General features: G+C 40.7%; 1 protein-coding gene across 1 annotated transcript in view; it reads right to left on the reverse strand.

The window, feature by feature from the left end:
• The window catches only part of abca2 (ATP-binding cassette, sub-family A (ABC1), member 2), a 70322-nt gene extending 44024 nt beyond the window's left edge, over positions 1-26298 (reverse strand). Inside the window, exons 1-2 of the mRNA XM_079356577.1 lie at positions 25877-26298; positions 2736-2829 (exon numbers count right to left, since the gene is read on the reverse strand). Coding sequence (XP_079212703.1) covers positions 2736-2829; positions 25877-25942 — 160 coding nt within the window. The 5' untranslated portion in view covers positions 25943-26298. The remainder of the gene's footprint in view (positions 1-2735; positions 2830-25876) is intronic.
• Between the last annotated feature and the right edge of the window lie 229 nt (positions 26299-26527).

Raw genomic sequence — 26527 nt, forward strand, 5'->3', positions numbered from 1 at the left:
TTCAGGATTACGTGTAGCTTACTTAAGAGATTTTAGAACATTTTATACTTACAGACAAAACTCCAACTCACACTTAAAACTAACACAGACTGGACCCGTGACCTGTTCACAGTTTATAATGAACAGAGAAGTGAGGATACAGATGATGACAGGATCAACAGACACACTGGAGCTGTTAATGAGAAAGCATCAGTCTGTTAAAGGTCACATATTATCCTCCTTTTCATCCAGTTTAAATAAGACTCATATCTGTGACATTTCATGCCATAAATCCACTCTGATCCTGTTTCTGATTTCAGCCCTGCTCAGAACAGGCTGTTTCTGTAACTTCAAATGTTAATGAGCTGTGTAAGACCACGCCCCTCTCTGGAAAGCCTTGGGCTTTAATGCCTCATGTCCTATTGTTTGCAGTGAGAAGGCAGAACCAACACCTTGCTGTGGGAGTGTCACCCACCTGGAGGAGGGGTTACTGCCCTTTGTGATGTCACTAAGGGAAAATCTCCTTTTTCTGAAAAGTGGAGAAGGCTAAAGACGGAGAGGATGACCTTTTCTCATAATTGATGGGTTTGTAGACAGACTAGGGACACATGTTAGTGTTAGAAAAAGATGGTTCGGACTATTTTGCATAATATGTGACCTTTAACAGCGACTATATCTGCTGTGTTGTTCCCACACTTCACTGGACAACTGAGTTTATATTCAAGCTAAGTTTTAGTTTCTTGTGGCAGGCTCCCTCACTCTCAACCATCCATATGAGCTACCTCTCTCTAATTCACTATTATCAGACAGGATCTGAAGTGAAGTAACGTTCCACGTGCTTAAAGTCAAATAACGGTAAAGGCTGTAAATATTTACTTATTATTTGCCATTGGATCACAATGTATGTATTAATATCTGTGGGGTAATTACAAAAGCGATCGATAAAAGAGGTAATGAAGATTGTGAATCTTTGTAACTGGTTTTACTATAAGTCATTGAGCATGCAGGCATAAATTTGTTCCTAAATATGTGAGATTATGACCACACTCTTTCGAAGTAAATACCGAGCTGCAAAGATTTCTAATTTTAGAAGCAATTGTTGTGAGTCTCTGAGTGACTGAATGCACAGGTTCATGGTGTGTTGCACAGTTCAGGGTAAGATCACACACTTGGTATAAACACACAGACACAAAACACACCCCAAGCAAGGATTAACACGTCAGGGTTAAATCAACCAGAAGATGTTTTCATGAGTGGGCTGAGTGTCAAACTAAGTAATGAGGACACTTACACACTGCTCCATCCGACATGTTGTGAACATGCATCACGAACAGAAAGAAAAAAAAACATCCAGAGAAGAAGAAAATAAAGAACAGAAACAAACAAACAAAAAAAACAGTGAAGAAAATGACAATAAAACATAAACTTAAAAGTGAACTGCTACAGTGAGTGAACATGACACAAAGTCAAACGTGAACCAGCACAACAACACAAGACTAAAATGTGACACAAACAGTGGAGCAGATGGTGAGAGTCACATTTGGTAACAGCAGCAGATGCATCAGTAACATCTTTATGACTGCAGGCAGATCTGAGGCAAACATGACTCAGCAGAAGTGTTCACCTTCTGTATTTAAATAAGCAACACCCCTAACACAGGTTCATGGGGAGAGAAGGACAGAAAATGTTATTTCAACACCTTCAGTGCCATCCTCCACCATCCTGAACCCACCGTCAAGTCACTGCCACGGACTCACATGTGCAACCTCATCTTCACATGTCGATTTACTCATACTGTATAAGAACCAATCTGAAAACTGAAACTCTAAACCAACATCTTCAAGTTGATAGTACCAAGTGAAGTGAAATAGCAAGTCTACAAATGTTGAGCCAATGACCTTCTTTAACCTAATACACCCCTCAACTCAAATATTCCTCTGGCTCTTTTCAGATCCCTTTCATGAAGCAGAATCAGCTGTAACCCATCGCTCCCTTCAAAGTCACTCGACTCCGTTGTCAGAACAGAAGTAATCATTTCACAAATGGCTTCACGCTGCTAAATCTAACTCCTTCTAGCACACAGCTCACTTATATGGAGCTGTAGACATGTTTATTAATTTTTTAGAGCTTAACCACGATGAAACATTTACACAATTTGTCTTGTATCTTCATTTTACTGATTTTTCAACATCACTGCTTTCTCTCTTGCTCACGACAGGTTTTAACCCGATATAAAATCTCAATGCAAGAGACAATGGAGGGAGCCTTTTGATTTTGACTGGTTTGACATTGGTTTTGTAGCTAAAATGGGCACCGTCAGTGGAAAACAAACATTGTTTACAGACAAAGGCCCCCGAAAAAACCCTGAAAACAGGAGAAAGCAACTGCAGCGTTCTGAACAACACATTACTGTTGATGAGTTTGGAGTCTGATGACTTTAAAGCAAATAATGCAACTTTTCTTAAATACATTTCATATTTAGATCTGAGCAAAACAATCTGAGTCTGTCAGTGCCAAAAGAAATATCGCTGAAACCATTACAGCTCTTCTCACGACTGCCACCTGAAGGAATCAACTTTAGCCATTTCAAACATGTTGTGCTAATCATCATTTAGACCCCAAATGACATACATATTAGGCTCCAGGTAACACAAATGTAAAATTCTCCCTTTTAGACTTATAGCAATGTGTCAGTGTTGTATGTTTTGCTCATAAGACTTATCCCCTGATGTCCAGGTTGTGATAAGTCTGCTCACCTTCTTTGACAGGAATGGCCGGCTTCTTCTGCCTCAGGCCGAGCAGGATGAAGAAGAGGACCAATGGGATGAAGATCTCAAAGGCCAGCACCCACTGCAGGAAAACAGGAAGAACATAGACATCATTACGTGTGCGGCTCATCCAGTAAAACTTGAGCCAAGTTCCTACAAGGTGAACCTCAGTCATAGTTCTTCACTATGAAACTCTGCTTGTCAGTTCCCATCTCTGTGCATGTGGATCACTCTGTAACATAAATTGCCAACTATCATTTATTGATCCATTACATCAGAGTGTGAAGGATATCCAGTGTGCTAAACATGCAGAATCCACTCATGGGTGCTGATGCCAAAACCTGTCTACGGTCGATGACTCCTCCTGATCACGAGCTTGCGTTTTATATCTAATCAATACCACAAAGTACCGTCTGAATTCAACCATATACACAGATTCCATCCTCCGCTCCGAATCTTTATTTGCTTTCTGTTTCTTGTTATTAACATTGCGGGACAAATTCTGTCAGTAGCTAAAGATTCAATTAGTGAGGCAGACTCTTAGCTGGACATGCAGCAGACGGCCTGAAGTGGACGATCATAAATCACATTTAGGCTGCAGGAGAGGAGAGGAGGAGGGACCAACGTTACTGTGCCAAGATAGCAAGGATTTATGAGTGTGATGGCCGGCTCTCGCTCAGTGGACCACCTCCAAAGACAAATACGAAGCAGTCTGTTCGGTGCACCTTTAAGTGACCACCTAGCACAGTAACTGGCCTGTCTGACCTCTTCCAGACGACTGGAACTCAAACACGATCATTCAGATAAATATAAAAGATTAGACAGTCAGATAGACCAGACATCACTGAGCCCGCACAAATTAAACCCACGACTCAAATGGCAGAGCTTGATCGAACAAATCATTTCAGCCTGGGTTTCCTCCTCACCTCCTGACCCATCTTTAAGAGCATACTAAGACACCATTTTAGAACTAGGCCCTATGTCTTTACAATGTTCAGGCATGCTAAATAAAGTCTGCTCAATTTAGACTGGGTCGATTATTTCTGTTTTAACAGCATGGAAATAAGTTGTGAGAAGCATTGGTACACCGGAGTTTCTTCTACCTGTTGTTTTGTGTGTGTGTGTGTGTGTGTGTGTGTGGGCTAAAGTGTTTGCTTCGATCCAACAAATAACAGCTAAAAATAGAAACAGAAATATTGTTCCAGGCACCTTTTTGTGTTCTGTTTGATAAAACGTGTGTTTCTGTTGAATGCAGTCAGGTGGCAGTAACAACACTTTGAAGAACAAAGGATTTGCTGGTCCAGCAGATACGAGTGGATCCTGATAAACACCAGAGCCAAACCTAACTGATTAATTTAGTGTTTCCTCTTGTGCTAAACTTTCTCTCAACAGAGGAACAGCTGAAAATAACTTCTGCTTACTGACGTTAATCCACAAACAGCGACACAAACGAATGTAAAATAGCACAAAGTATTGTGAATAGGTGATAACTAAGCCTTCAAACTTAAACTACAGCTAGCGTAAGATAACTACGGTGATATTAACTGGGAAAATCTTCAACTAAGCATTCAGTAAAGTTACTCTATGTTAGATAAAATAATCTCCTCTCGTGGAAAACGAAGAGTTGGTCAAACCCTCTGTTCCTCCTCATCCTCAAAGTTACCCCACCTTTCAAAACAATCACCATGACAACTGTATTTTATCGAAAGGCTTTACACCTACGAGGAGCTGGCTGCAAGATTTCAGGAGTAACTTCAGCCTAAATTAGTAACAATCAAACTAGTCTGGTGTAAGACGATGCTCAGGAGAACTTGTATTGGATGTCCTTGAATCAGGTGAAGTATCCTGGAAAATTCCGTTTTGGCTGTTTAGACCCAAAATATATAAATCTGTAGCTGTGGCCTGTGGTTTAAAAATACAGTAAGAAAAAACTGCAGCTCTTAAAACTCCACTGTCATCGTTCAGTGTCCTTAATTCAACCTGTGTGTGTGCGTGTGTGTGTGTGTGTGTGTGTGTGTGTGTGTGTGTGTGTGTGTGTGTGTGTGTGTGTGTGTGGATTTTGGCAGTATAATGCTCTCTGGTTACATGAGAACCATGATGTCTTTGTGTGGCACACATACACACACATCATTCATAAACAGCTGGTGTGTGTGTGTTTCTGTCTGTGAAGGTCATGACAAACAAACACGTCTTTTACGGAGACAGGAGACCACTCTCTCTCTCTCTCTCTCTCTCTCTCTCACACACACACACACACACACACACACACACACACCCCCCTAAAACAAGCGCTCCCTTCTAGTAGAAGTCATACATTCGAATGAAAGGACATTTACAGATGAATACACAAATGTGTATTCACATAAAACATTTCAAATACATGTTAAGTACAAAGTTAAACTGCACAGTGATAAGTGTCAGACTGTAAGCTTTATACGACACATACTCAGCAGAAAACAGCTTCCAGAGGAGCGTAGACGTGTGTGGATTAAACTCCTGTATTGATTTCCATGCCTCAGAGAACAAAAGCAAACGTCTGATTTGAATAATAAAATGTCAGAGCGCTCCATGAGAGCTGCAGCTTCACTTCACTTCCACATTTGCATGTTAGGGGTCAAACTTTGTGCATCACTGCTTCCCAAACTCATCCCACACCGCACTCCCTTTCTCTGATGCTGCACTAAAACGTCACAAAGTTTAAAGTAGAAATGCTTTTTAACTTTTGTTGATGAAACCTTTAAAAGACTTTGAGATTAATCTGTTTTTTTATACAACAAAAAACAGTGATCAGCTGATCAAAATTTAAAGAGCTAGTTTGGTATTTTTGAAGGGGATTGTATCAAGTACTGTCAATAGTAAGTCTATGAGCTAAAGAGATGGTCAGTGTGGCCTCTTTAAAGAGCGGCCGGCTGGAGTGCAGGCAGGGAAGCTTGGCTGTACGTTTATGAAGACGGCATTGTTTACTCCAGTTGTGACACATGCTGGAAGCGGGCGCCGTTAAATATTCGTATCATACTTGAATGGAATGGAGCAGAGTGGAGGGACGCTGCTGCCACGCTTTGGAGACAGGCCGCTGCAGTGGAAACGCAGGAATTGAATAGAGAGGGCTAAAGCCGGGTGGTAATGGTTGCAAACGGATTCTGTGGAAACTGCTGGTACTGAGCGAACACAAGAATTTATGATTGTGAATGTCTGCTTCGAACCATAAACAGTGTCACAAGAGCAACATGTCAGCTTCCGTCGGAGGGTCATTTTGTCTTCAAAACAATCTTTGCAACTTAAGAACACTGTAGAAGAACACTGAAATATGTTGTCCGTTATAATGCACAGTCAATGTTATTGTCACACTTCTTTCTTTAGACGACTTTATCAGAATAAGTTTCATTGACCACGTGTTTCTACACAAATGGCTCCCGGCCACAAACGAGCATCTCAAGCACTGTGGAGAGGATAACTTTTTCTATGTCAAAATAAATAGTTTAAAAAATTGTTTTTTTTTGTTTCTAACCTGTCGAATCTGATTAAATCAACCTTTAAACAAACCCTCTCTATTACAGACAAAATACAAATAATTCAAGCTCAAACAGAAGGACATCACAGAGAAAGAGGAGTTTCTAAAAGAGAACAAGCCTGCATGTTTCACACTGTGCCTACACACACATTATGAATCATCAGTGTGAACCAGCTCAGAGGACATCTTCAGAGAGACGTTCAGTTTGATGCTTCACACTGCACTAAATACATCTATGCTTTACTTTGTCATTTCAAAACAACACTGAATAGAGTGTCATCACGTAACAGACTCATGTACTTCAGAGATCATCATAGAGACCGTTTAGAGGACACTGATTTTCTGCACAGTGACTGAAGCTTCCGTCATCACTTTCTATGTTAATGATGAGACGCAAACAGGACTAACAAAAAAACTACCAATATGCATCATTATTGACTTCGTTTTAATAATCTGCAACCATGTGTCAGTACACACTCCATCAAAGGTTTTTCCGCATTTTTTTTATTTCTTTTTTTTAGAAACTCTATTTATCCCCGAGGATAAATAGCGTTGGTTAACGCTAATTGCCAAGCGTTCGACCACAGGAGCAGTGATCATGCAGTGAACTGCATACACCCTGACAGAGCAGGGGGGAGCAATTCAGGGTTCAGTGTCTTGCCCACACATCAGGCATGTTGCTCGCAGGAGCTGGGGATCGAACCCTCGACCTTCCAGTTGAGAGACGATGACTCTACCCACTGAGCCACAGCCGCCCTAACTGCAAACTGATATACAGTTTTTTGGAACGTTTATATTCTTTATTCATTTTTCTCTAGTTTTGTGCCAAAAGACTCCACCCTTAACCATACTGTAGCCTTTAGGACACAATCACACGAGCAATCCATACGGTGCCGAAGCATGCTTCAGCCCTATACAGTCCAGCTCCGTACACTTCCATGGCCCTGGTACACTTCGGAGAGGTGTGCTTCAGCATGGTACAGTTTATGCAAGCATGGGTAAACAGCTACAAAATACTTGTTCCCATGATGTTCTACAATGTGCTTCCTATTAGCATTACAAATGTGCAATAATAAGCTAACATCAGAACATGGTAAACTGACACAAAGATAAGCCTCTGAGTATTGAAGAAGCCTTATTATTCCTGATCTGTGCTGCACAAAAGTGATGTCATTCAAAACATTTACAATCACAATGAAGCCAATGTTTGAGTGAGAGGGTGGACCACACACACACACACACACACACACACACACACACACGGAGGACAATAAGATCCATTCGTAAATGCTGATATACAGACTTCCATTTAAATAGGAACTTTGTAAACATATTTAATTAATCCTTTGAGCGTCACGTCTCCTCCTTCAGACCACTTTAATATTCAATGACGACCAACTTGACCTTTTAACTGTTTCATTGAAAACACTTCATGAGAACTAAAAAGAAAGCAGACTCATTTGAGGGGAAATCATTTTTTTCCACCATCACTGCTGCCCGTCATGACCTGTGACTTATCAGACCAGTTATAGCTCCTACGAGGAGATTTATTATGAGACAGGCTAAAATAAAAACTGATGAGATTATATTACCTTCAACAGAACACAAGACCATCAGGAAAAACAACTGACTTCATCTGATATTTCTTTATTTCCAAAAAAGATCACTAATAACCTGATCATGCAGAATACACATTCTTCGTGTAAACACCTCAGTCTGAAGAGAATGATCCAAGCGTACCCACGTCTTCATCACACCACTTTATGCAGTGTTCATGTAAATGGGGAAAGTTGAAATCCTTAATAGGAATGATTTTAATTTGGCAAAAGAAATAATGTGCACATGAACACAGCTAGTGTTTGAATCAATGTCCATTTGTGAAAAACTAGTTTCATGTTTTTTATCAGGATCAGCTAAAGTTAAAAACTATGTGAATGTAACTGATCTACAATACACTATATATATAATTATTATTGCATATTATACAATATATCTACAGTATCTACTGATCTACTGCCTGCCTGCTGCTCTACAACTCTGCACTCTCTTCACGCGTGTTTTGGACTTCAGGATCATCACTCAACTCACCGCTCACAGGAGTGCGTGGACATTTCTTTCGTTTCACCACCCTTGTTCATTCACCCTCCGTTTATTCATGAGAAGAACATTGTTACATCGTATACCTGTCTCTGAGTTGTGCGTCTGGGTCCAAACATTAGTCTATACAGGTGTGTGTCGTAACACACACGACCCCTCCTGTAACACAAAGCACCCCTCACTCTGCTGTATGATTAAGCACACATTAGTTTAATGATTCAGAGGGCTGATCATGACTCGGCAGTGAGCTGAATGGAGGTGGGGGTCTAGACAACAATGGTGGGAGACAAATGAATGTGTTCTATTGTTTTGTAACGTCAGTTCTTGACTCAGTAATTCATTTGTCACTGAATTAATTCCCAGGTGAACAAAAGACTCAAGGTGATGCCCACATTGTTTGGTTTTATCAAAACATGTAAAGATGAAAAGAAAAGACACCCTTGATTTTTTTTTGATTGAAACCTTTTTTCATTTCATAACAATTTACCCACCAAAGATTGCAGGCGTCTAAACTCCTCGACACTGTCTAAATTCCATAAATACATATTTGCTCTTTGTCTTTAACCTGCAGCAGCTTTGGTTGAAATACGACTGAAGTAAACCAGCGTCCTTAATTAAAAACAGGAAATTGCTCAGTATGGTGCCTAAAACTTCTGTGTGTCGCTGTTGTATCTTTAGATTTTTACTAGAATAGTTTTAGAGATTAAAAATCTGGAGGCTGTTCGAGTTTGCACACACAACAAAGTTTCTGCAGTGTGTGATCTGACTGTGCATGAACAGACCTAACAACAGTGTAGTCTATAGTCATTATGTAAAGACATTTAGCAGTATTTATAGTTGTTATATCATTTGCCTTGGTGTCTCAATTTAGTCATGAAAAGAATAAGACCAACAGACACTGGTCGACCTTTAGGGAGACAACATGAACACTGTTTTTGAAGGTACAGTGTTCAAACAAACTCCTCCTCAGAGGACAAAATGTCTCCAGACAGACAGTCCCGTCTCAGAAGTCTGTGGTTATTCTTACTTTGTGCCATAATGTCAGATTTACCTTATAATGATTATGGATGAGGAAGTCCCTTTTTTTCTAAACTCTCTGTTAACATTATTTAGGATTGTCCTGTAGCTACATCGCAAAAAATGCAATTCATATACAGTGCTGCGTACTTGATGTTCTTATGTCCATCATATGTTAATAAGAAGACAAGCTGTTATCACTCTGCTGCAGAGTGTCAACAGAGAGCGGGAATAGAAAATGTCTGTTCGTAGTGTGTGTGTGTGTGTGTGTGTGTGTGTGTGTGTGTGTGTGTGTGTGTGTGTGTGTGTGTGTGTGTGTGTGTGTGTGTGTGTGTGTGTGTTTGTGCATGTGTGTGTCTCGAAATATCACAGTCAAAATTACCATCCACCTAAACTGCCCTTTAAAATCAGGAGCAGCAGGCAAGAATAAAAGGGCACTATCAGTCAAAGCAGGCAACTTTGACTGATTAATTTAAGGCTCTGGAGCGGCTCAGAGGTCGAGTCCACCATCTCTCCTCAGGAAATTCTGGGGGTTCAATCCCCAGCTCCTGCAATCACATGTCGATGTGTCTTTGGGCAAGAAACTTTCCTGCAAGTTTCTCCCGCTGCTTCATACACGCATGAACGTGTATGAATGAGGTAATTATATTCACTTTACTTAGCAGCCTCTGCCATCAATGTGTAAATGTTAAAGTGTGACCTGTGGCACTTTCAGAAGTCAGAAGATTAGAAAAGCAGTAACAAGCTCAAGTCCATTTAATCTTCAAAGAACCTTTACACGTGAGTAAAATAACGTTTTTGTGAAGGCGTACAAAGCTCTTTCATTGACAGTGACATTTCCATTCCTGCTGTGTCACCACACTGTCTCTAACTTCTGCTGTGTGAGGACAAAGTCATATCGCCAGGGTGACATCATCTCTCTTTCTCACACACAGACACACACACACACACACACACACACACACACACACAAACTGCACTCAGCAGACAGGTACAGAGCAGAGGGAGACAGGATGTGTCGGTACAGGAGCTGCTGTCCATGTTACTTGTGCTTCTGCAGGACACTGACAGGCTTCACTACAACTTAAAGGTTTTAGTGAATCATCCAATGTGTCAGCTTTTACGGTTAAGTTAAGGAGCATGAAACTGTTCCTGCATGATGCAGGAACAGTTTCTAAAATAATGATCAACATGTCCTGAAAAAGAGTTAAAAAAAAAAGCGTTGAGGTAGGCTAGAATTTAAAGGTTTATTTCTGTGGCTTTTTATGTCTTCATTAGAGACAGGGCAGTGGACAGATTCAGAAATCGGACAGAGAGAGTTGGGAACAATGTGCACAAACAGAGCCATAAGGTCAGAGTCCCACTCACCAGGCCACTGGCACCTCCAAGCAGGCAACAATTTAGATGGAGAAGTTTAGCATTTTCTGCAAAGATTTTAACCCTAAAAAAATCAAAAGTTTAATTGTTTTAAATTGTCAACCTTTGACATCAGCATCCAACTGATCATCAAATCATTGTTTGAATACCGCCAATGGGAGCCGGATGTCAGAGCACAGATAATCTGACCCCTTGTTTTTATTCTGTAAACCCAGTCTCTTTCTCCTGTACACGCCTGCTCATGCAGCCCGACTGATTTATCTGCCAGCTGATAATATCGGACGATATTCGCTTATCGAGTGACTATTAGTTTTATTCACCAGTAAAGAAGAATTTCTTTATATTACACCAGCAGTTCTCTTTTACCAGCAGATATGTTATACGGATTCAAACAAGCATCGTAACTCTCAAGAGTGTCAAGCGGCGTTGAACGTATACATGCAGTTACTTCCCAGTTGACTGACCATCTTGTCTTCATTGAATATCTTTTCCACAAGTGTTTGATACCTTTTTTTGAGGGAACATAATACATGTGTACATCTATATCTATTGCTACAGATTTCATAGAGCTAAGCAAGATATCAGCCTATTTATTGGTATCAGATTTTTTTTTCTCTCCCCAGTGTCGTTATCGGCCCCAAAAATCCCATATTGATCAGAAAGATTAGTAGTTTGGATGTCAAACATACTTTGCTTAAACGGAAACAAGGACACTTCCCATGCTGAGAATCCCGACCCCTTTGTACAGATTGTACACTTTTATGTAGAATCTGTAAATTGAGGTTTTCACCTGTTTACCATGATGTGTAAAAGAGATCCAGCTGCTCGCCTTCTTCACCTGTTCTCTTTCATTTAAAACTGTTTAAACAGAAACTGACAGTGCAGCAGCTTCATCACTTCCTAAGATTTACCACAAGTCGTGATGTCCTGCATGCACATGTGTTTATTGTAAAAAGGAATCTGAAATTGCCAAAGAGGATTTATAAAGCAGGTTGTTCATGCTTGCAGGTATCAAGAGCTGTAAACACCATGCAGCATGCACATGTGCATGGCTGGGTTCATTAACATCTGAAGTCATTGCAAATATCCCTCTGAACTGACAAACTGTGGTGACACAAAAATCCTCTCCCCTAAACACACTACTGCAGTCGGCACCATTTGTCAGCTGCATTCGACTGTATTGATTGTGCAGAGCATGAAGAGAGTAAACGCTGATGCTGTTCCCATCCATCTTAAGTGTCAAATTCATCTGCATGATGAGGGACGGAGATTTAGACAGAAACAGAAAATCAACCCGGCTAACTTGATTCAGAGTATTGGTCTGAAATTAAGTCGAGGCATAAAGATTCTCAACAACGACGTGATGAGTCCCTGCTCGTTGCTTCTTTTGCTGGTTGGCTATTTACGTGTGTCAAGCTCCAGTGGGTGTGGTTTGGTTGTCGCGGATTGGGAGCCCGGTATTCTCCAATCAATCGGAGCAGGACCCAATTCCTCGTTGAGGGAGACAGGGAGCAAGAGACAGAGAGACGCTGCTCCCTAATGCTTTAATTCCTTTGTTAAAATGACTTGTTATCTTATGTGTGAGTAAATGTAGCCGATTTTTGAAAGAAACTCCTCGTCTCCTCCATCGTTTCTCTCTGGCTTTGAGCCAGCCGTGACACTTGGAAATGTTTTGTGCGATTTAGACAGGGCTGTTTCTCGTTCCCTAGCAGCAACTAGGGCGGCAGTAGCTCAGTCTGTAGGGACTTGGGTTGGGAACCGGAGGGTCGCCGGTTCGAGTCCCGGCACGGACCACGTCCGGAAATTGGTCTGGTAGCTGGAGAGGTGCCAGTCCACTTTCTGAGCACTGCCGAGGTGCCCTTGAGCAAGGCACCGAACCCCAACAACCGCTCTGGGGCGCCCTCTGTGGGCAGCCCCCTCACTCTTAGAACCTCTCCATTAAATGCAGAGTGAAAACCGAATTTCCCCTCGCGGGATTAATAAAGTATATGAAAAAAAAAAAAAAAAAAAAAAACTTCTGGTTAAAGATGACTGAAGATGGGGTCGCCGGTGGCGCAGCGGCGGTGCGCGCGATCCCATGTATTGAGGCTCAGTCCTCGCGCGCGGGCGGCCCAGGTTCGCGTCCGGCCTGTGGCCCATTTCCCGCATGTCTCCCCCCACTCTCTCCCCCTTTCCGACTCTATCCACTTTCCTCCCTCTATAATAAAGGCATAAAAAGCCAAAAAATAAATCTTAAAAAAAAAAAAAAAACGATGACTGAAGATCTGTCACAGCAAAGTTCAGTGGACACCTGAGGCAGACATTGCCTTCAAGCTGGCCTCACAGTCCACACCAACTTTGGGGATCCCTGAACTGGAAAAAACCCTTTACAAAGTTTGTTGATGAAAAACATGGCTGCCTGACTTCTGTTCTCTTACAGGAACATGGCGGCCAACTGTCTCTCATTTTCCTCATCTTCTTGATCCGGTGGCCGGGGGGAGGGGGGTAACTACCTATGAGTCAGCGGTTTCTGGCGTCACATGATTTTTGTGGGTTACACCCACCTTGATCTTCTGGTTCCTTATTCGGCTGCATCTATCTTACAAAAGCAGAAAACATCACACCTCACGCCAGCATGAGCGTTCAGATATCACACCACACTTCTAGCTTTATCAAATGTTCATGTAAAAAACATGTGCTGTGCTTAACCCTGCCCCCTTACATGCCTGTACCAGGTGAAGGTGAATCCCATTCTTGTCTTGCAGAGCTGCAACACACCTGCAGTCCAAGACCGGATCAGAAAGATAAACCTCTCACTACCCCTGATTTCCTTTTTTATGTCGATGGTTTTGCTTTCAGAGACCCTGTACGTGGTCCATGCAGGTTTCTCTGTAGTTGATGATCAGTTGTCTGTTCCTCTCCTCTGCCCTCTCATTGCTCAGCACGGGCGGCAGAGATGGTGGAAACAAAATTCAGTGTTTGCCTGTTGTCCTGATGTACATGAGAATGTGAATGTGCCTGCCGCAGGGACACTCTGCGTGGGAGCTCTAGGACCGCCGATGGACACCGCCCTCTTTGAGGCGAGCGTGGCAAGTTACTGCATATCCTTGACAACATTTCTTGATGGTATCAGAGCGAAGTCAGACCCTCGGCTGACACCACTGCCAGTCTGAAGCCCCGGTGATTACGTGGTCGAACAAGAACTTCAGAAGGAAATCTTGGCAGCATCGGCGGTGGCTCGGCTCAGACCGCACCAGATCCTCCTCCACCTGGATACATGCCACCTGCTGCAAGCGAGTTCCTGAACCAACAAAATCACTGACTGAGAGATAGAACATCCTCCGTTCCTGCTGCTTTCACTCCTGCCATTGACAGAGAGGCAGATCATGGAGCGAGGGGCACCACGTGCATGATCCTCCTCTTCACCCTCCTGAGTTTTGCTCCATGATTGTGGTATGGATTGAAAATAAAGAAAAGTAATTGTACCCGCCGATATTACCCTGAACATCTCCATGAGGACACACCCCTCTTCCCCTTACATAATCCCAATAAGTGTATTGAAACTTACCAGAACAAACCCGCATAACCCCTATCCCAATCTGTCTCCCTCTGACTCTGACTCCAGCTCTGACTCCAACCATGACTCTTGCGTATAAGTGTAGAGAATACTTTTTATTTTGTGTTCTCTTAAACCTTCGGGTGTGACCTCTGGATGTTCTTTACTTTCTGCTGTAATATTTTTATGTATTCACCTTCTTTCCCTTTCCTTTTTCATAATTGTATTCCTCGGTCCATTATCACTTACTGTACAAGAAATTGTATTTTCCCATCATTTTTGATTTTCATGTAATCAAAAGTAGGAACTGTTGTGGAAAATACGGTTTGTCTGTCCGTCCTCTTCATTTGAACTTCTTAGATTTGGATATCTGTGCATCATTTGGCACCAGTTTCTCTGAATGGCTTTGCCTGCATCTCACATATGTACACTTCTACTTCTTGTTATCTGAGCACAGAGGGGTCTCACAGCAGACACTGTTGTTCCACCGTGCCAGGTGTTTTATGAAAGCTTGCATTATTAACAAACTGACATTGTATCCATGATGGCGAGCCAAAACCAATGACAACATGTTACTCATGTTTATGCAGCAGACCTATATCCTGTGAATGTATCACTATGTTCTACAAGCGGGACTAACCCGGGAATCTTTGATGCAATACATGACTGATGTTACTTTGGTAGGTGATTCCTACTTTTTGCAAAATAACTTTTATTTTATGCAATAAAATATACAAAGACAAAAAAAACCTTTCAAAGGCTAAGCTACAGCAACACAGCAAAAGTGGCTTTCTACATCTAAGCTATTCTCATTTATTAAACCTATTTATTATTATGATCTTTAATACGTTTAGAGTAGTTGTAGTGGATAGGGCTGAACTGGTAATCCCAGTGGGCCGACACACTTTGTTGTTGGTATGATTTATCTTGTAATTACACATCACTATCCCAGTTAGCAGGGCCAGAGCCCCATTGGTTGTTTCTCTGATGGTGACAGTTCGCTGGTCAGTCACGTCTCCTACAGGATTGTCTCCACAGCTCCTCCTCTCCACTCTATTTGCTGCTGCTCAGACAGTGAAGGATTTTGGAGGATACGACACGATGGGGGTTAAAACCTAAAGATGCACTAATACCACTTTTTTGCAAACCAAGAACACTACTTACATTTGGGTACTCACTGATACCGAGTACCGTAACAAGTTCTTATTAATGCCATTGAAATGGAGGCATAACAGACAGACAGACAGACAGACAGACAGACAGACAGACAGACAGACAGACAGACAGACAGACAGACAGACAGACAGACAGACAGACAGACAGACACAGAAATAGTTATGTACTTCACCTCTGATCGAGTACAGTTGCAAACACGTTGTGGGATGACAAACATCATATTTCAGTTTCAAAACACTTAGAAGACAAAGAGCTTTTGTTATTTTTGTCTCTTGACATTTTCTCTCACCTCTTCAGCATTAGCTGTGTCACGCCGCTCACTTTAACAAACTGTGAACTGAAATATCTCCACACCGCTGACCTCTCGCTTCTCTCCGTCTACCCGCTCAACTCAATAGGGGCGCACGCCCGCCGTAAACTGGTATCAGTGCCGTTGTATCAGCGTAGTTTTACGAGTACTTAAAGACGATATCGGACCGATGCCGAATACTGGTATTGGGGCATCCCGATTAAAAATTATCTCTTGAAAATGCAATAGTACCAGTGGTACCTGGAATGAAAATTCCAGGTACTACTTCAAAGACACATCAACACACAAGTATGTTGTGCTCAAGCTTAGGCTACATGGACTTATAAATCATGTTTTAAGGCCTGGACGCAGACAACTGTAAACCTTCGTCCCCTCAATGCAGATTTCTGGTCTGGGGGAAACAAGATGGATGCCATGCAGCACCTGGATGTTTTAATCATAGATGTCAGTAAATATGAGTTTTATTAGAGACTTCCCTTCTCCAGTGCAACAAACTGATGTTGGTGGGTAATTAGAAAAGATCAAGATGGAACTAAAAACAGACTGGGACAAACTAAGTAACAGAACATCATGTCAATATTGGATTGCCTTGCATGATGTTGACACTGGGATGACATATTTCCTTTTCCTAGCGAAAATGGTAAGTGGTGTTATTAGGGACAAATAATTTTATCACAACATTAAGCAGAGTGTGAAAGGAGAAAGTATACGACCATGAAGGACGTCTCTGTAATCCCATGCCAGGACAAGAGAAGCAGGAGAGGGTGAATGAAGAAGCTCGCGCCTTTTTTCAACTACAAGTTAAGTAAAAAGTCATTCAGTCATGTCCGAAATAACTAATAGAAACGCCTGGTGTTGATTCATGTCAAGCTGCTGTGTTTGAACAGGAAGCAGCGCAGAGATAAATAAGAGTGAATAATATGTAGGTCAGAGTATTTCTATACTGAGACTTGATTTCTGATCAATGTGTTTTCCAGGAACCAGGAAGCTTTCTGTCCTTCACTCCAACCTGTCTGAAACCAATACCAATGCTTATGTTGCACATTTCTAACAATAAAGACAAATGATCATGGCGATTCATTCACAGATTAATTGATACTAAAATGATAACACATAGACTTTGACTCTCAAAACATCTGTTAAGCCTTTGCTCTCTGTTTTGATAGATTAAAGAGGGGATTATGTCTCAAATGATAAACTGAAGAGAAAAATAAGAAATTAGGAGAAATCCCTTTGCTATATTTTGGTAATAAAAAATAAAGAAATTCACTCAAGCCACACAGAATCCAACACAGCAGAGACAGGAACGTCAAAAACCCTCTCAGAATCTGGATACCAGCCTCACTTCTATAACGTCCTTTGTCCAGATTCTGCTGGTGAGAATGAACTAAACTACAATGATGCAAATGAAATGCTATTTGACTGGAGCATAAATGTAGTAACACAGGCACATGTCTGTGATAAAATTAGCCCATACCGATAGTCATTCGATATGCTAACGGCGAATATTATCGGCCAGCAGATTAATCGGGCGGTCTCTGGAAATGACATGTGGAAAAGGAGCCACAGGTCGGACTTGTGCTGCATTCATGTGGTGTCGGACACATCGGAAAAAACGAGTTTCCAAATTGTAAAATGCAAATGAACACCTGCTCAAGTCCGAACAACTCAGAAACTCGGAAGAGATCCGACTTCCAGACTTGACGACAGAATCATCATCAAATGGAATACAAAATATGCTTTGTTCATGTTAATATACGTTTTAATAATTAAAGTATTACACATCAACCTTTTTCTCAAACATAGCTTTTAACAGTCACATTTCACTTATCTTATTCGTAGCATCAACATTGTTTTTTGCTGTTGTTACAACATTCCAACTGGGAAGAACGACTTCCCAACTCGGAATCTTGGACCACCCACACAGGACATGAATGGACTAGAAATAAGACAAATTCTCTGAAGGATTTCAGTTTTTTTGAATGTAAGAGATCGAAACCACACCTCAAGAGGACGAGCTGCAGCACAGTGACCTCAGAGGATTCACACCTGACCTCACCTGTCTGCAGGTCCCGGCCTCTGTGAACCAGCTGCTCGTCTGTTAGACTTTACAGAGAGCATCTATTATTCATTTAGCTGTCAGTTAACCTTGTGCTACAGATTAGCACGCTCTGTTATCAGTTAGCAGCTTCATCCTTCATCCGCTCTCTCCCACATGCAGTGTCTCTCTTCTTCCATGTTATGTTTCTTTTTTTTTTCCTCTCTTCATTTTAAATCTGTGTCTCTTAGTGCCTGGCTCTCTGCGGTCTCCATAGATACACAGCCACTGTAAGACTATCTTTCAAAGACAGAGCAGATCTAGGTCAAACACTCTGCTGCCACTGCAGCTGCAGACTAACACACTGTACAGCTGGTTGGTGTGTTTACAGACTGTCTACTGTAAACCACGTTTACCTTAAACTTTTCATTCACTTAAAAAGGGATTTGTACCTTTAATCAACAGAAGTGTTCAGGATCCCTACCTGACCATAGAAATAATTAACCTCTTTTACAGGTGCACTGGTTAATATTTTATAATGCTGAAGGCTCAAATGACTGCATGTAAAGTGAACTTAACATTGTCTCCTTTCAGTTCCTGCTCATTGGACACTTTAGATGCTTCTTTGTATTTCAAAACACAGTCCATTACTCAAACTAAGAATAGGCCTATATCACAACTCTTTGATACCCCTTGACATCATGACTCATTATGATGCAATCTCATGTATTAAATAATCCATAGGATAAATAAGTACCAACGTTTAAAAAAAAGACACATTTTCAGTCATATTTTTAACCAAAAGCTTCTGCAAGAAAACAGAACGAGAGCACTGTTGCACAGATATGTCAGCAATATTTATTTACAGAAACATTGCTAACCTTTTTTGCAATTTAGAGTAGATGCTTGGAGTTTGTCTGCAATTCTTTGACTTATTGTGAAGAAGACATTTCTCAATAATGGCTGCCCGGGGACTCCCTGAAAAGCTAAGGAGATTTGTTTTTCATTTATTGAAGCTATGCTTATTTTAACAAACAGACATGAACAGACATAAACATAAAATACCTCCCAATAAAACATGATCATCAGAAAAAAAAATCATGCATACAAATAAAATAAAAATACATATACAGTAAATACAAATAAATGCAAAATCGCAATATTGTAATTGACAGTAAAAACAAAAAAAAATTATTTATACACAGAATTTAAAAAATCTACATTATTGTAAACTTAAAATATACACGTGTATATACAATCAATCAGCTGTTTTAAACGTACTAACATGGTATACACTGTCTTTATTTAAACGACTGTATTCCAGCTGTAGCACAAGTTGTCAATTATCTTAAAGTGCAGCATTATAATGTGCCCTCGCCTAAGAGCAGGCACCTATTCTATTCAGAAAATTCACACCTTATAGAACTGCTCAACCTTCCCTCTAATTATGTAAGTCATTTTTTCTAACGGCAGGTTGCCTGACATTTTATTTCATGCCATGACTAGAATTAGGTCTCTAAATAGCCTTCCACTTTAAAGCAATTATCCGTTTGGTCTGAAACACATTTACAGTAAAATACTTAGGGTATGTGAGTTTTGCTTCAATGTAACCAGCACTGCCTGTTCAGAACATCTTAAGTTTTGGACATCCCCACATACAATGCAAGAACAAGCCCCTCATTGCATTTAATAAAAACATCAGGAATACAGGGATTAAAATGATAGTAATAGGGGTGATTTAAGTCCTAAACAGTCACTTGTAACAGTTTACATCCAGCATTTATAGTTTAGGTTTGAGCTTGATGACACATCTTTTCCAAGTCCTAGACTGAGATGTCCAGCTGCAGATTAATACAGAAGGGAGTTCTCTTTAGAACCTGCTAATAATATACCATAAAACTTGGACAACTGAGCCCTGCCATACAGATTGTTTACTGTAATAGTAAATTAAGGAGATTTTCAGGAGTTTTGATTGATAGCTTTATTTCGATCATGTTATAAAAAAGCAAAAGCATTAAACAATAAGAAAGAGAACCTAAACAACAAAGCCATCACCTCAAGGGACAACCTGAGACTGATGTTAATTTCGTACACTGTCCCTGATTTTAATAAACTAAATGAATATCAGCGTTAATATTCAACACAAAGCACACAGTTAATTAAATCTAGTAGTATCGGCATATATCTACGATAAAATTTGCTGATATCGATAGTAACTGGATATGCTAATATTCGTCGATATCGGCTGGCCTATAAATCAGTCGAGCTCTATTAAATACTATTAAGAGTCAATGGGCTTCAGAGCCAAACCTCATACCTCAGTCTTCTAACATATTGAACCCAGGTAGCTTACAGCCAGCACAATTAGAACTTCACTTATCCCGGGAAACAGCTCGGTTGATCTTTTCCACTTTATATTTGCACAGCTGCTCTCCCTTTTACACAGGTGTCCCTTACTTTCAGCAGGTTTTCTGTTGCCAGGAGTAAGTGCTCTATATGACTGTTATTTACATCTATGCTGTCCCTATCCTCACTTTATGGTTCCAGATCAGAAGCTTCAGAGTGGACATGTTGACACTTTGGGCAGTAACCGGGTCTCTTCTATTTATCTTAGTCTTTTAATACGGTTCATTTATATGACCTTGGAGGATTAGGCATTTGGATACACACAAATGTTCTGCTAGACAGCTGTGCACACAACCAGTAATGATAAGTTACAGTATCAGGAAGAACACTGAACAAATGTTCAAGTCATACAAGGAACAATGGCACAATGCTGCCAGGACACAATTAATCATTGAAAGCTTTGATTGATTTAAATGTTGAACGATTATTATTAGTAAACCTGTACTAATATTAAACTATTTGAAGTTACAGAAAAACATCTGAAAACAAAGTCAAACAGAAGAAGGAAGAAGGAAGGATTTACAACAATATACAGTATAAGAAAGAATTGAGAAACATGCTATGAGGAAGTGACTTCTTTGTCAATAGTGCAGCAGCCAGAGGTTTATATCCCCGGTCCTGAATGGTTTCCGTTTGCCCGCCAAACAGTAAACCAACAGGTGTTAAGGCCCTGACGCACCAACGAAATGGTCAGCCGTTGGTCCCAGTTGGACTATTGGTGAGTGGTTGTTGCCCATAGTTTTTCAGGTGTCCAGCTTGTCGCTACCTGTCGGCCTTAAAAGACGTTATTCTCGGCTGTTAGGCTACCTATAATACTAGCGGTACACGACAGTGGTGTGAACATGTTCTTTTCATATCATAACGGCTGCTTGCATAAAGAGTCATTTCCTCTCAAGCATGTGCAGAACGTAACATGGTGGTTGGCCCTCGCCCTGTAGTCTTAGCAGTGCGTTCGAGTGCAACTTTTTATCCAAAACACAAGGCAACGTGGCGCGACACCACAGGCAGCCGTTGTGGCCACGAGTTCTTTGCCATCTGCTTGGTGTGTCAGGGCTCTTCGACAAGGAGGCATTTTTCTAATAAGCTCTACAACAAGACGTTCTAAAATTAGACGAAATCAAAGCTTGTTGACATTCAATATTTTTTATTACTCACTGAAATAAATTGAGACTATTGCGGTGTGTTTATCACAAATTCTCAGACTGAGATAATGGTGAAATAGCATTTGACAGCTCAGCTTACTAGCTGACCAAAGTCATGTATCCTTTATTGTCAAAACAATGATAAGGTTGGGTGAAAATGTTGAAAAGTTGTTGTTCCGAGACAATTCTTACAAACATGTATCTTATGTGTCCTATAGACTGGCACAGGAATGAATCCTAAAACCAGGAAGTGAGTTAGCATTTTAGCTCCATGGGTTCTAACTCTAAAAGTCAATGAGGGCGTTGAATGGGTTTGTGGTAGGCGCCTGAAATAAGGTCTGTGGTTAACACAAGCTTAAGAGATGATGACGTTTTGTTAGACGAGATAAACTATGTTATGTAAGACTCGCACTTGTGAATTTTTAAAGTTTTCACGCATACTTCACGCATACGAGTAGGTAAGACTACAGTTGTTGCCGCAGACATTAAACGTCATCACGCTGAGAACTCTCTCTCTAATCCGCCTCACGGCCTCTGGTCATGTGTTCCAGTGCTCTTGTAAATATTAGGTTTATAAATAACTTATTAAGCTACAGTTTCTCTAGCTTGTTAAAACCGTTGATTAGACTGATGAAGCATAACGGTCGTGACGTCATAATAAACTGACCACGGTGTAGTTAGCTTGAGCATAACGTTAACGTTACTTTTCTCGGCTGCATTCAAGCTATATATATATATGAAGCGTCAAGCTTCATATATGTGGTGTTTATCTGTAAAGATTATCCCGCTGAACTAAACGTCTAAGCATCAGAAACGTGTGTTTGACACAGAGCTTATTTTCAGCAGTAATCTAAAATCCGATGCAAAAATCTAATAGGAAAATTCTCGTTGGAATCACCGGCATAGTTACTTCCAGGTTGGCCTACAAAAATACGTCATCACCATTCCAGTCTATACGAGTCATGTAGGCTGGTAGAGTTTGATGCAGTGCCAAAATGAAACAGAGAAGGATCTCTGTATTAAACATGTGTTACAACAATAAAAGCCCTGAAGTTTAATCAATAACAATGCATGACATATACGCTCTAATCGGTCAAACGTTAGTATGTGCTTTACCAGCCGACTGATTAATCGGCTAGGTGAAAAAAACAGCCAATATTAGCATAATTAGTTACAATTGGTATTGGCTAATTTTAATCACAGACATGATATAACTAGAATTATTATAAGTCAAATAGCTTTATATTGAAGTACTGCTAAATAACACTATCAGTTTTCTTTCTGTCTGTCCCCAGCAGAATGTGCTTTATGGATTATAAGCATCATATAGGTAATTACTTTCCAGTTGAGACATCATCATGTCTATGATATGCATCTTTTCCACAAGGTTTTGATAACTGAATTTTAGGGATCAACACAATAAATGTGTATGTATCTGTTTATCTCTACAGATCAAACATAGATCTAAGAAACATATGCCAAAATATCGGATTTCATTTCTCTCCTATATCGATAATAGAATCGGCCCCAAAAATCCCATATCGGTTGGGCTCTAATGAGCATATCTGCCCAAAGTAAAAGGATTTTTTTTCAGTTAAAGTAATTAGAGTACCTTACAATTGTGAAAAGCTTAAAACCACTAAACCAGCTCTAATGCCCTTGTGTGCAGCATGGTTTCCTAAAGAGAAGTCCTACAAGATCGTTTATAAATAAATCCATATATAATCCTCATATCTGGGCCTGGATGCTCCTCTAATTAATGCATGAGCTTTATATCTGTGAGTGGGTCCAACATATGGGACTGAAGCTTTCTGAGCTTAGTGCTGACTGGACGTTCTGCTCACATCATCAATCCCACCGGACAGCTTCAATGAGCCGGACCACAGCGGCATGCTTATAAATCTACAGACAGAAATGACGCAGCTGTTACTATTATTATTACAGAGGCTCCCCAATGCACCGCACGTGCCTCCTCCCACTGTGATGTAGGAAGGTAGAAGGGCTAAAAATAGCCACCCCCCCCACTCCCCTCCTCCTTCATCCACATACACCACCCCTCGATCAGGACACCAGCAAAGGCATCAGGCAGAGATAAAAATCAGGTTGCCTGAAGACAGATCCAGCTTTTGCTTCTTTTTTTTTTCTTTTTTTTTAAACAGCATAAACATCAACAAAATTAATCAGCTGACAGGCATTAGAGGTTCTGATGGCTGATAATAGACCGAGCACGGCTTAAAGGCTTCACAATGTGGAGGATGTTGAGGTCATCCCAACAGACTGCACAACACATCTGGCAAATGACATTTGAAAGACTCAGCATATTTGAATATGTTTTCTTTTTATCTGAACGGCTGCCACGTTAAATCTGAAGATGATGTCACAAGAGTGATGCAACTAGCAAATGATGTCAAAATATTTAATACTTCTCCAGTTTTTGTCACTACAGGTTCAAAAATGCTGCGAGCGAAAGAGATTGAGAGCACTGTTTCGTTGCACAAACACAGGTTTGGTAACAAAACACTGTCTATGTATTTGTGCAGTTTAGACAATGTGCATTCATTTGCCCATTGCCAATTGTTAGGTAATTAAAAGCACATTACCCAATATCCGATGCCTAGAACTTTTGTTTTTTTGCCATGGTATAACCAAAAAAAATAAAAAAAATTAACGGTAAAGGTAACAAAAAACGTAAATGTCAAGCCGACCTAAAGTCACCACACAGAAATGTGGATTTAAAAGATATTTAAGCTGTGCACAAAAATGACAGAAGAACATGGAAACACCATCAGATACTAGCTAGCAGCTACCTGTCAGTTAAGTTAATGTTAGATCCAGAGAGAGAGAGAGAGAAAGCATGAAAGGATAAGCTGACTTGATTACATTGTTTTAGGAATAAAACGTAAACATGATGGATATTAATGATATTAAGGAGTATGGATAAGGGTATCGGTATAAAAAATTGAACAAACCCAAGGCTGCCACATGCATCAACTGTAACATCTAAGCTGAAAGTATTGTAGGCTATTTATTAGCAACTCATTCCTCATTCTGTGTACACAAACTATAGTACTGTGCAAGTTGTATCTGTGAATATGTTGTCGTTTTATTTTTGTGCACAAACAAACAATGTTAACTTCCTGTATTAGCTAATAAAACACAGGTACTCCTGAGCGTGTCCAGATTGCTTGTCCGACTTGTACCTGTAAGACGGGTGTGATGTCATTCAGCTGCTGTAAACACCTGGAGAACCAGGAGCAGCTCATGTTAGCTAAAGAGGATCCACTCCATCCAAACAGATTTGATTTTAAATCACCGCAGGCTCCATGATCTGTAAGCCTGGACTAAAATGACTGCAGTAGGGTTGATATTGACGTGCTTTATATCAACTGTTTAGTGTGACTAACTTGGTGACTTTCTTGCTAAATCTGTCGACTTTCCAAATCATCTTGGTGACTTTTTAGTATTTTTTTCTTGTTGGTCTACAGCATTAAAGTTGTGAACTAGCGTTCATTACAATTAAATGCAAAATGTCAATAATGCAAATTAGGTGATGATGTCAGTTAGTGACTTTTAGGACAACCTACAGCTACTTTCCTTACATGAGGAGTTGGCAACACTGCAACACTTTATGTATGGATGCTGTAGTTCTCCAGTCAGGCGGCCGAACCTGTGGCTTGTCTCCCGCATGTATTTCCCCTCTCTCTCTCTTTCTCTCTCTCTGTCCCTGATTTACACTTCTGTCCACTGACCTATCTTTAAAATAAATCCAAAAAAAGACTGTCTCTTAGACTGGCATGAATTTTTTTTTCAGGGGCTAAATATTTTTAATCTCATAATTGGTGAGGTAGCAGCTGTTACTCAAAAGTCAAATCATGAGTACAAGTAGCAAAATAAAAAGGCTGTTTGTCCACAGATATTCCAGTCATATATCAATATATTTACAAGAACTCTAAAGAGTATTTTCTCACATATATTGCCTGAATATGTTTGTGTTGTGGGCTGAATCATTAGCTCATGATGTCTATGTTGTAAAGTCAGGCCTATCATATTTATTGACGCTAATGATGATTAAAAAAAAACTTCATTACCTTTAAACGACACATCATGTTCTTACACTGTAAGGGCCTTTTTAGCATAAAGCCTTATTACACAACAGTTGTTTATCTCCGCACAACAACCTGTTTGACAACATGCGCACACACACACACACACACACACACACACACACACACACACACACACACACACACGAAGATCAGGATCAGTCAACCTGCTACATCCCCTTCTTCATCATCATCATCATCATCTCCCTGCTTCAGTGTAAGCTCACTGCGGTGTTATTCTAACGTCTGACGGGAACATTAGTGGACACAGAGCCGGTGATGGGAGCTCAAACACCGGCTGCGGATCAGGCTGAACCGACGCCCGTCTGCATTCAAACACACAAACACCATACTGTGAGCGCCTTTTCATACAGCCTAATGTTGCATACTGTTATGTGTGTGAATGTGAAGTCTTACCGGTCCCCTCCTCTTCAGAGAGATGTTCTTCCACAGCAGGAGATGGAGCTGGTGCAGGAAGCCCATGTCTGCCTCTCTCTTCTGCTTCACTGTGTCCTAAATGTACCGAACGAGCGGACCGGCGGCGGTGGCCTGTGACTGCATCCAAATAACCTGGGAATATCTTTCCCGGTTCCGAGCATCCCGTCCGAGCCTGTCACGCTCCTTAAATGTGTCCTTCCTGGCTCAGTGTAAATATTGTTTTAAAAAAAATAATAATAATAAATAAATAAAATCACAGACTCAGTTCAATATAGAGGGGAAATGTTAATCTCTCAGAGCGCGTCGGTAGAAGTCGTAACGGGACTCTCATCTTCCGTGCGTCGGTGAAACACCGGCCGATCAGCTCCACAGTGCTGCTCAGAGTTTGAGCAGGAAGTCAGTGAAACAGCCTGAAGTCAAGTTCACCAGAATGACGACAGAAACCAACTCCGGCCTGTCCTTTAAAAACAAAAGCCCTCCTATGAAGGTTTTTTTTTTTTTTTTTTTTTTTAAAGATGGTTTTTGTCCTAAACTTAATCAAAATATGTGAACATAATGACGGGTTAAGTCTTAACACAAGATGAAAGGCTTGAAAGATAATGAAAATAGGCCTAAATCATATTTAGGGCA

This window comes from Symphodus melops (assembly GCF_947650265.1).
Source record: "Symphodus melops genome assembly, chromosome: 1".
NCBI classification, from domain to species: Eukaryota; Metazoa; Chordata; class Actinopteri; order Labriformes; family Labridae; genus Symphodus; species Symphodus melops.